Source organism: Anguilla rostrata, chromosome 6 (genome assembly GCF_018555375.3).
Source record: "Anguilla rostrata isolate EN2019 chromosome 6, ASM1855537v3, whole genome shotgun sequence".
NCBI classification, from domain to species: domain Eukaryota; kingdom Metazoa; phylum Chordata; class Actinopteri; order Anguilliformes; family Anguillidae; genus Anguilla; species Anguilla rostrata.
In genome coordinates this window covers 9,197,411-9,209,878 of record NC_057938.1, presented here as the reverse complement: position 1 = coordinate 9,209,878, position 12,468 = coordinate 9,197,411, and the positions used below count along the sequence as shown (strand labels likewise).

The 12,468-nt window shown below is 37.5% G+C and overlaps 1 protein-coding gene across 2 annotated transcripts; it reads left to right on the top strand.

The window, feature by feature from the left end:
- The first annotated feature begins 1,131 nt into the window (after positions 1 to 1,131).
- Positions 1,132 to 10,202, top strand: cldn18 (claudin 18). 2 transcript variants are annotated; one of them, XM_064338213.1, is made up of 5 exons: positions 1,132 to 1,658; positions 6,445 to 6,609; positions 8,131 to 8,287; positions 8,435 to 8,545; positions 8,870 to 10,202. In XM_064338213.1, exons 1-5 carry the CDS (start codon positions 1,439 to 1,441, stop codon positions 8,961 to 8,963), a joined length of 747 nt encoding a protein of 248 aa, XP_064194283.1. In that variant the 5' UTR covers positions 1,132 to 1,438; the 3' UTR covers positions 8,964 to 10,202. The 2 variants fall into 2 exon arrangements, with proteins under 2 accessions (XP_064194283.1, XP_064194282.1); XM_064338212.1 differs by lacking the exon at positions 1,132 to 1,658 and adding an exon at positions 5,284 to 5,574.
- The last annotated feature ends 2,266 nt before the right edge of the window (positions 10,203 to 12,468 follow it).

The window sequence follows — 12,468 nt, the reverse complement described above, 5'->3', positions numbered from 1 at the left end:
AGATTAACTGATCTGAAATATTTCATTATTAAAAGTAGAAATATTTAGTGGGATTGCTTGACAATTTGCAGATAAATATGTTGTTTCACAAAATGATTGACCAGCTTTACCCAAGATCCGCAGGTGGCCAGCCTTGGTAGAGGAGAAAGGCAGCACTGGCTCATTCCACATTAATTCTCACCCACCGTGAATAGACTGTGATAAGGAGGGTGTTACCAGCACAGTAGCCCAGTCTTACCAGTGTTGACAGAAAGATAAGGGTGAGGAACATGGGGATGGAAGCCAGGTGCTGGTGTCTAAGCCCTGTATGGCATCAAGTTCAGCTACCTGCCCCTGCTTATGTGAAGACCCACAATCACAGGGTCCTAGAGGTATTCTTTTTAAAACCAACACTCAGGTAGGGTGTTTGGTTGGTTCAACAAAGCAGGTATACGCATACCTATTTAAAGGCCCTACCCTAGCTGCATGCTTGAAATAGGTCTCCTGGGTTTCATTTTCAGAGACCTGGAAAATAGCTCCTGGGAATTTTTTAAAACACTTTCAAGTTTAAACTGTCATATACAAAGTAGAAAGAACATGCACATCTCAAAGTTAAAAAGCAGGTGCTGGATAAAAATTGCTGGATAAAAAAAAGACAGACCAAGAAAAGGATCCATGCACTGCAAAATGTTCCCTTGTGCCAAATTTACTTATTACTGAATGTGACATTTCTGTCATTTAAAAATTAAAAGGAAAAAAATGAGTCAGAGAACCAGTGGCATTTTTAGGAGAATTAAAAAAAAATACAACCTAATATACAGTATATGGCATGCGAATACTCTACTCACATAACGTGCTTTCACCATGGAATGGGGCACTGTTTGCCTTCATAACGTAATACCTAAGGATGGGTTTCATGTCACAAACTGATTAGGAGCAGAAACTACACACACTTGTGAAATGAGTCAGGAAGGGTGTTTGCTTTCTCTCTGAATCATAATTCATAATTCAGTCTTAGCGATACAGGGCTTTGTGTGTAAAAAATTTCTGCTTCAAGCCCCTCTTTGTCAAAAAAAGGCCCAATAACGTCAAAAAGTATCCCCCAGGTCACCACATAATAGGGCGATTTATTCTCTTCTGTGACATTTAAGGTAAGACGCTGGTCGCGATGGGTGGTTTCGCAGCCTTGGCGCGACTTTGCTCTTATTTGCTCAAGCCCTTCGGCGGTTGGTGGACCGCCACCTGAAAGGTACCAGATGGTCCCGTCTCCGGACGCATTTATGAAAAGCAGGCGTGAGTGCTCACATGACCGGCCGGTCCCCCTCTGAGTCACGCAGTCTAGGTGATCCCAGGTCATCCGCCCAGCTCAGTCTCAGTTCCCCCCGCAGCTTCGTAGCTTCCGAGTTTGGGTTCCTTGCAGCTGTCGAACAGAACAAGCACAGCCCCCAGTCCGGTAAAGATGGGTGCCACCATGCTGCAGACCGCCGGCTTTGCCCTCGGCCTGTTGGGCGTAATCGCGGTCATCGCCGCCACGGGCATGAACAACTGGAGCAGCCAGGACAGGGAGGGGGACGTGGTGACCTCCGTCTACATCTACAAGGGCCTGTGGCAGACCTGCGAGGTGGCCACCTCGGGGTTCACCGAATGCAGACCGTTCTACACCATCATCGGCCTGCCAGGTGGGTGCCGACTTGGAATTTGCTGTGCCTTCTGCTTTAAAATGAACTGTGTGCTTGACGAGGGGGCTCTGAATCGGACCTGTGAAAAAGGCACAGACACGCTAACATGTCACCGAGTGGTTCTGGGGATGGATCCCTGTGACAGTCACACATGAGTCATACATTTTGTGTCACTTGATTGGTTGGATGTTTTACTTATTTTAAGTATATTGTGGAATATTTGTGGAAAATGGAAAAGCATCAGTCATAGCAGTTACTTTAGCAGCTGTGATATTTTAAAGGCATATTTAACTTTAAATATTGAATGGCTGACGCATTTTTCAGTATAACTGAAATGAAGTCTGAACAGAATCTCAGTTTGATAAATTGTCTAAAGGAGACACTTATTATAATAAATAAACTTATACTGATGATTTACTATGTCTTATCATCAATTCTTTCACAAGTATAGAGGAATATAAAAATTGGTAAGATTAAATTTAATCACAATACCTTAGATCCAGTCTCCTATATGGTAAAATGTGGTAAATACCAAAAACAAAAAGTTCTTCACAATCATTTAAAAAATTTGGTTAAAAGAGTTCCAGATGTTTCAATTTCAATTAAGACCTAAAAATTAAGAATAGATTTTAAAAATACACCAATATTCATTTAGGACCCATACGATTAACTGAAAAAACAAAACAAAAAAAAAAACAAAACAAAACAAATCTAAACCATAATGAATGTTGTTGAGAGAATTTGTTATATAAAACTAAGAAACCTACACCTTACTTGATGAATAATACTTAAAATTGAATAATAATGTATTGCCATTGTTAGATATCACCAAAAGGTAAATTCATTAAAGGTATTTGGCAATTTTTAAAAATGAAATGACTGTTTCTAGGGAAAAGTTATAGTTTGCCAATGTTTTTTTTCCAATAGAAATCCCGCTGCTTCTGCTAAATTCAATGTCAAGTGAAAAGAAAAATAAATAAAATGCAATAGAAAATATATGCCATTATTTAGTTTTGATACAAAGGTTTTTTTCTGTGGCTGCTTTGCGATGTGCCTGAACTCAATGAATTTGTCAGCCTTGAGGAATTTCAATGTCTCTTCAGTCATTGTTCCGTCGCTGTGAAACCCATTCAAATCCATTGAAAACTAAGAGAAAGTTCTGCCTTCTGTTGGACTGGTTTGGAGTTTGTGATCTTATGTGGTTTTTTTGCATCGGTTATTGTGTTTGCCTGGCTGAACTTGCCACAGGTCCATTATCCATTAGTCTCTGTTTGCTCTCTGTTATATCACTGCCACATAGCGAAACTGTCATATCCATGCAGCGATAATAGAATCATCAAGGATTTTTTTTTTCCTACATCAAAAGGTTGAATGAACACAAGGCCCGAAATCACACCTAGGATTTCTTTGTGACAATAATTCAAAGATTTATTAAATAGAAAAATCCCACTATTGTAAAACTGCATGACAATATAATGTACGCCTATGTACACCTCCAGGGCAAAGCTGTTACTGATTCATTTGAAACTGACAAATGAAACGTGATATAATTTATGTTTCTAATGCTACTTGAGTACAATGCATGTTATTGAACCCAGCTCAAGTCTCAGACATTTGCATATTAATGAAATGTTGTCTTGATTACAGTGTGTGCATTTCACACCTTGTTGTGATACACTATATAGCCAAAAGTACGTGGACACCTGACATCCAACATTTTTTCATCCAATACTATGGGCATTAATATGGAATTGGTCCACCCTTTGCTGCTATAACCACCTCCACTATTCTGGGAAGGCTTTCATCTAGATGTTGGACCATTGCTGCAGGGTTTTGCTTCCATTTAGCCAGAAGAGCATTAGTGAGGATGGCCACTGATTGGGCATTTAGGCCTGGTTCGCAGTTGGCGTTCGAATTTATCCCAAAGGTGTTGGATGGGGTTGAGGTCAGGGCTCTGGGCAGGCCAGTCAAGTTCTTCCACACTGTTCTCAACAAATCCATTTCTATTCGGACCTCGCTGTTTGCCTGGGGACACTGTCAGGCTGAAACAGGAAATGGGCCTTCCCCAAACTGTTGGGGAAACACAGAATCGTCTAGAATATCATTTTATGATGTAGCATTAAGATTTTCCTTCACTGGAACTAAGGGGACTAGCCCAAACCATTGAAAACAGCCCCAGACCAAGGGGTGTCCAGATACCTTTGATCATATAGTGTATTTCATGTAGGCTAATGAAATGCCTATAGATAATTCAAAACTGGTAGGAATCAGGAGATGAAGAAAACATTATGTGAAGTCACTCGAGTTTCAAAGATATTGCAACTTATAGTATGTTTATGTTTATGTAACCCTTAAAATAATATAGCAAAATCCACTTTCAGGAAGAGTACTCAGGAGAACTCTACACAATATTTAGGTGTTTTATGGTGAGCCAAACCATTGTTAGCTAAAAGTTAAGTTCCTTTTAATTACCTTTCTTCCATTTACACACAAAAAGCAAACACATTTTTTTTGGTGGCACATGTATCAAAATAAAGCATGTTCCTACATAGCATGATTTTAGTCATGGATCGAGAGTAAATGTTGCTTTGTGTTCAGGTAAACTGATACTCATTAGGATTTAGAACACATTATTTTAGGGAACTTGTATGAATGCAATACAACTTGACAAATAAGACGGACATCCAAATACCACTTCCCCTCCCATGACTGTATCAAAACCTCTCTCTCAACCTAGAGAAAAATCAAACAAACTTTGTTAAATTAATTTTATGTCTCTATAAATCACCTGTTTTCCTGACTGGCTGGCAGGGCGTTCCTACCTGCTACCAGGAAAATGGCTATGAACAAATATGGGCCTAAGAGAGCAGTAGCTTTCAGAGGTGTAGTACACAGTAAAGTGTTCAGTGTAAATGTAACTCTTAACAGAAATTAAATTAATATAAGATGGATTATGCTATCAGAGTAAACTGTACTCTATCAGAGTTGACTTTACACTATAAATGTGACTGAGAAGCCAGTCACATGGCAGTATAAGTACAATAAACTGACAAGGGAACATACACAAATGAATGTTACACTAGGTGGGGAACATGCACGTTAGACAGAGGTCATGATGAGCTTAATTAAGAGTTATTTATACATAGCTTTGCCAATCACGTGAGTCTTGATCGAAACAATGGACTCGTGGGCCCTTGTTGACTATCTTGAGTCGTGTAAGTCCTGTGTAAGTCGCTCTGGATAAGAGTGTCTGCTAAATACCTGTAATGTAATGTAATGTAAGGATTGTCAAAACATTTGCTGCCACGAAGATGGCAAAGAGGAGAACCTCTTTCAACAACGTGCCAATTGTCCTTTACAGTTACAGGATCTTTTGGTGGTCAGGTGTAAGCCAGCATTCAGGGTTCGTGTTTGAATACAGTAAATAATACATTTTTGAATTAAACAAAAGACAGATAAAGCAGTGAAAAAAATAACGAGTCTAGTTCAAACCACTCCCCATGTTACGCAAACGAGGAATTAAAAAAAAACATATACGAAACTCAGGTAGAGCATGAACAATGTGAGCAAACATTAGATAAGCTTTTTTCACATTTGTACATAGCGATAAGAGATGCAGAACTGGCTTCCATTTCATGACTACACAGGCATCGTGTCGTCCAGGAGGCTTTGTTTCCAGTTCATAGAAAAAACAAAATGGCTGCCACTATGTTTCAGTTAATGGGATTTTTGCTGTCGGGTTTGGGGCTGTTTTTGACATCGGCCGCCACAGCGATGGACATGTGGAGTGTTCAGGACCGTTCATTCACATTAGTGACAAGTACCTACACTTATTCCGGTCTGTGGTTTTCATGTGTTGGGTCATCGTATGGTACTACTGAATGCCGGCCTTTCTTTACTATTCTAGGACTGCCAGGTAAGGGAACAGTTTAAGATTAGACTTTGATTTGATTTTATTCTACACTGTTTTACTATTGGAGCTTTCCAGGTTTTGTTGAGAACTGAATTAAATACCTGAATGCATGCATCATAAAGTCAACAGATTCAATGAAGGTCCGTCTAGTACTCAAACTTACCTGTGTGCTTATTTTGATACTTTAAAAAATATTTTATTGATTACTAAGATTAAGAAGGGTTTTTTTTTTTTTTACATTTTGAGAAATTAAGTTTTCCCTTTTTAAGATTAAATCGGATTTTTAAAAATCTTAAGGCAGAGTTTACATTGTATTACACCGTTAAATTGGACTCATATGTACTCTGTACAAGTTAAATTAACACTGGAGATTTTACTGTGTACTGTATAATAATTGTTCTCTTTTTAATCATAACATTTTTATCATAGCATTTATGGAAAGATACACAAAACTTTTCATTTTCAAGACCAAAATGACGATGTGACAGTGTAAATGTGAAACATCAACAGATTTGTTAGAACGCAGTGAAAATCTATGCCAGTGTGTGTATTGATTTGGTCTTCCTGAAAATATAATGTAGTCTCACTCTAATTGTTCTCAACTACAACATATTCTACAAAAAATATTGTCATAATAGAATCTTTCTATTTTTATCTACTTTTATTCTATGCATACAACAACAATAATGTTTTACCATATGTACAGGTAATACCAATTTCATTCATAGGTTGTGTTAGCTTGCACATTAGCTACATGTACATTCATAATAATGACATCAATCATAATATTTTTTTCTTTCTGCTCTATTAATCCCTTATTAGTACTGTCTGAGTTTTGCTGGTGTCCATGGTGTCGTTTCTGTTGTCCCACAGGAACCTTCCAGGCAGTGAGAGCCCTGATGATCGTCGGCATCGTTATGGGGGCGATCGCCGTCCTCATATCCATTTGCTCTCTGAAGTGCATTAAAATGGGGAGCACAGAGGATGGGACCAAAGCCAACATGACCCTGGCGTGTGGGATCATGTTCATCATTGCAGGTACACAAGGCTTTCATCCCCGCAGATCCTCTACCTCAGCTCAGTCTAATGGCAATGCACTTAACCAGACCTTTTCCTGGAGATCTACCATACTCTAGGCTTCCATTTCAACCATAATTTGCCACAGCGGACTCCACTAATTAGCAGCTCAATGAGATATCTAACTGTTGAATGAGGTGTGCTTTATTAGGGTTGGAATGAAAATCTACAGGAAGGTAGATCTCCAGGAACAGGGTTGTTTACCAGTGACTCCGACCAATGGAATTAAACTCTCATAAAAGACAATTTGATTAAACTGAATAGACACTGTGGCCACCCATCTTTTCATAACCTTGTACAAAGGTAACTTCCTGTCAATGAATGTTCACATGTATAGCTTAAAATGAAACCCAAAAATGAAATGAAAGTATTCTTTCACTTTCCCGGAGTATTATCTATCCATCCAGATAGTTTTGCAAAGATTCGGCAGGTTTGCTAGATCACTACAGATCTTTCTATTACAACAATCCAATGCGCCGAACATTTAAATGAAAAAACTCAACAGCAATGTCTTTTTCCAAATATGATGCCACGGTTACTCATGAACATCCACATAGCTAATATGTACACGGTTTTATGAGAACTATTTCTTCTACTGAAGTACACCAATTACGTATATCTGATCAAAGTCTTATGTTCTGTGACCGTTTGTTGTAGTTTTAATATAGAAAGGTGCCAGCAACTTTATTAATGCACATAACAGCTTCAAAATTCATGGTTGAGCGAGTTTCACATTTTGTTCTATGACATAAATTACATTCCTTAACATCGGGTGTAATTTATGTCGTAGAACAAAACGTGACATTCACTTAAGGTTATGCGAACTACAGACCTTATTTTCTGCATAAATCAAAAACCCTACAGGACAAAAAAAAAATAACATTGGAAATCTGCCAGGGAAACCAACGGCTCAAAAATGCTAATTCACTTCCTGGTTTTAGGACTACAAACTGTAATACTCTATTGTGTGCTTTGGTCAAGGCTGCGCTGACATAAATATCCAAACTGTATTTGTAAATGAAGACAAAAAAAACGATTCAGTTAAATTACAACCTTACATTCAAACAACTAAATGGCCTTTACAATGCTGATTAATTAATACTCGGGAAGGCCAGTCAAATACTTTTTCTGGGTTTTATATTCTCATTGATCAAACATAGATCAACGTGGTTCTCAGCACATAGGCAACACAGTTCACAAACTACACCAATGCTTCAAAGCAATCCAGAAAGATCTTCAACAGGACCCTCTGGTTACTGTAATGCTGATCTTCATTTGAACACATCCTTCTGTTTTTATTTTTCAGAATACCTGCAAGGGTGTTCCTTTAAAAGTTGAAGTTGCACTGATCGACCTTCAGTACGATATTTTCCATGTGTTACAACAGTGTTTCCCAATCTATGCCTTCCCCTTTCTGCTGCCGGCCACAGTTGGCATTGGTGAAGCAATGTTCCTCAGACCTTCACTGTGTTTCTATCCTAGGCCTCTGCGCTATTGCCGGAGCTTCTGTCTACGCGAATCAGATCGTGTCCAGCTTCATGATGACCACATACAACAGTGGATACGGTGGCGGCATGGGTGGAGGCATGGGTGGCATGGGTGGCGGCATGGGTGGTATTGGAGGGACACTAACACCCAGGTAAGAAGGCCATTACACAGCATCCATCGTTTTTTTTTTGTTTGTTTTTTTTACCTTGTATGGACTCGTATCAGCTCAGGGGAAGTTAGTCATGTTCTGGAGAATATGTTTGTTTGATCTCAGGCCTCTGGTTTCTCTACGTTTCAGGTACACGTTTGGCCCCGCCCTATTTGTAGGCTGGGTAGGAGGGGCAGTGCTGTTCATTGGTGGGATTTTAGGGTGCCTAGCCTACAGAGGGCTGGTGCCAGATAAGTCACGGTACGTCCTGATTTATTTTTATGTGTGCGTGTGTGTTTACGAGCATGGGTACGTGTGTGCATGTGTGCATAAATGCAATCTAATGTAATATAGTATTTACCCATTACATGACAATTGAATCTTATCAGTCACAGAAAATATGCATGTATGCATTTAAATATTTAATCTTGTAATTTAAGATACAATCAAATTTACAAAAACAGGCTATTCAATTTCACAGAACAAACAGGATAATATAACAAATTACGCGTTGTTCCTTACCGGAATGAATATGGCTCAACTGAACGTGAACTTTGTAACAGTTTTCTTTCTCTTATGTTTCAGCTTCAATGCCGTGGCTTACAAAGCTCCCGCCCAAGACAGGCCAGTCTATGAGCACAGTGAAGGAGGCCGACACGACAACCAGAAATACGTTTAAGTCCTGAGCAGCCTTCTGTAACTTGTATACGAGACAAAACTGGGTTATTGTAATATTGACTGTCATATGAACATCTGGTTTTCCCATTGTCGTTAATGAATACAAATACAGGTCTGTGAGATTTGAAACATTTGCGTGTGTTCAGTAAGAAAAAACCACCTAGGGTTAAAGCTGGCTTTTTAAAAAATATTATCTTTCTCTCGTACTCAATTATATTCCATTTTATGTTATATTGCTTATTAATTCATAATTTGTTTTACATTTAAATTATAGTTTTAGTTTTTACAAGTGAAGCCTTTTAGAAAATGCCGAATAGTTTTATTTAACATGCGCAATTAAAAAAAAAAAAAAATCTGTCATTTTTTCAAATGTATAGTGAAAATGTGTTTTTTTATTATCATGTTACAAACAGATATATAATCATTTTTGAACTTAGATATCATCATCAATTCCATCTTCATTGAACACAGAATTATCTCACATTTCAAAAACAATGTGTTTAATTACAACCAAACTACTCTTATTTACATGTAAAGGCAGAAACATATATGGAATGAAAGTTTTATTTGGCCAAACAGCCAGGCTGCGACTGAGTACATGAATTTATTTGAACAATTCTGCATTAAATTCTCTTCAGTATTTGCCAAAATTTGTTGAAACAATACACAAGCATGAACTGTAACACAAACTGGAACTACATGACAGAGATGTAAATTGTCACTTATTTTTCTTTTGCTAATTCCCTACGAACAAGCCTTTTCTATGTTTGTTCTATGAAAAAAAAAAAATTAAATTTAGTTTGAATGCTTGTTAATCAGTCATTCATTTAACGATATTTGGGTTATTACAGGGATTAATTCTGAAGGATTTTATTTTCAAATAGGCAATTGTCAAGTAAACAGAAAATGAAATAGTTTTCTAACAGAAAACTAAAAAAAGTTTATCTTGGATTCAAGTTGTTTTGTACTGCTGATGCAGAGTTTAGGCTGATGTAGGTTTTAAATATTCACATGCTTTTGTAGCCTACCAAAAACAGAAGTACCATTTTTAAATCAATGAAGTGTAGTCAACATCTATTGTTTTTTTTTTGCGTTATTCATGCCATATTGTCTTTTGCAATTATACACAACACAATACAGAGGTGCAAAATAAACAGAAGTATGCAATGTATGCATATAAACCTTTTTTACTTGAATTTTTGTTCACCTCTTTAAATAATAAAGATTTTTCACAGATCAACATCTTTCTGGTTCATTTTCTATTCTATTCATATGCAATGGCAGAGGAAATCAGGAACGGGGCAGATACTTTTTCATGACACTGTATATCTATATAAAAGAATAAAATACATTTTCCTTATTAATTAAAATACTTTGCTTGAGTCTATATTCAATTGAGAAACTCCTGAATTTAGAGTCAGTGATGATGAAAGTTATGATAACTGACTTCAAATTGAGTGTCACTTGAACAGTATAAAGAGTGTAAAGACTTGTTGATATGTAGGCAATCCTAGTAGCCATTCTCACTACGTCCACAAGAGGATGCTATGAGCTTGAGATTATATTCTTTCAGGTTTAGTTTGTTTTGATTGGCAGACAGTGTTTATGTACAATGAAAGATATTTTTGATAATCTCAGACATTTTCAGATGTACACATGAACAGAATGAGGAGACATAAATGGAAATAAGCAAAAGGTAAATTCTGTACAGATATTAGGGGGGGATTTTTCCACAGAGAGAGGTCAATGCGTGGAATAGCCTGCCAGGTCACGCAGTAGAGGCAGAAACTCTGGGGATTTTCAAGACCAGGCTTGATACGATGCTAGATTCTATCTAGTCTGTTGGTAATCAGAGCAATAGGTAAAATTTAGTCAGGAAAATGGCAAGCATTTCTGGGCTGAATAGCCTGTTCTCATTATGTCATTACTATAAATATAAACATACATTTTTATATTATACCGGTATTATAACAGTTAACAACTAGCACAATAAACACACATTACCTCTTCAGGGGTCATCACAATCACAATACATGGCTTTGGGGTTTCATTAACTATATTTGCTTCCAGCCATTGTAAAGCTGGCAGGTCATCAGAAACTTCTGAAAATCTAAAATATTCACACAAACATACAAAAATGGTCTGGGTCAATAAAAAACATACTAAAACTACAGTACAGTACCCCCGGTAATATGAAGTGTCCTGGTTTATTAATGGGTTAATGGCATTTAATTTAGGTCCCCAATGGAAGGATACTGATACAGCTCATGAACACAGCCATCTGTTGTGAAATTATTAATAATTATCCCATTGTGGTGCATGAATAATCTCAATTAGGGATGTGATGATGAACAAATATGTACAACTCATGCCAGTGCTGACAGTTGTAGGCAGCCCCATAAGGCAATGCAGTTTCATTGCCCAGATATTGCAGGGTAGGATGCCAGCATCTCATTGTACAACAGTGATCCCTGCTGGCCAAAAAGGCACCCCCAAGAACACCAGTTGAATCGGTGGTAAAGAGGTTCTCGTGTAGATTTACACACATTTACTTGTATTGAGCAGTATTAATGATTACAATAACACATTTAATAATATTTTAAATATGTCTGTACTGTGGAGGTTTTTCATCTGCTTTCGACTAATTGAAATATAATAGAAATACTCAAATTAAAAAATAATGAATCAGAAATACACATTGAAACTAGAACAAACAAATGATAAACCATTAAGAAACAAAGACACCAGAAAAATATATGGAATTTTAGATTAAACAGCTCCATATTTTGATATTGTATCAGATGAGACTTTACTCTGAAGTACTATTTCCCCTGAGTGAGTCGGCATATATCCAAGGTTCTCATTTCATTAAGGGCATTTTTCCTTGGCACTGTAGCCCATGGCTTGCTCCTTGGGGCCTGGGGTCAAAATTTCTGGAAAGTGAATTGAGCCTTTTCAAAAAATGAAAAAAAAAACAAACAAAAAAAAAACTAGAAAATCAAATACTGCATGTTTCCTTGTTACAAACGTTCATCGTTACCTCAGTTTGACTGAAATCACTGTGAAGAGAAGATAGAAATAAGACAGACTGTGCAGGAGGAGTACGGAAAAATGTGTTTTTCAAAAAAATTTTAATGGTGAGAAAATTGTCGGCGAAGCCTGGTAGTCTAATTGGCAAAGTCGTAGAGCATACATGCCAGAATCTGTGTACCATATTTGTATTTGGCCTAAATTGGAGTTACAGTGTAGGAGATAGAGCCTTTTAAATTTGGGTCTTTAATTATCGCACCACCATTCGGCCAACTGGAAAAATATTCCTTGTGTCTGAGTTTGCACATCATATCTGTTTTCATGCATTTACAATCTCAAGGGAATTAGCAAAAAGATGGAGGAAAAAAACCCCCATAAAAACAAAAGGGCTCCAGCCCTACAGGCTTGGACCACTAGATATAGACTGCACTGATTCATCTGCAAATAGAACACCATACATTTTAATTTGCCAGCAT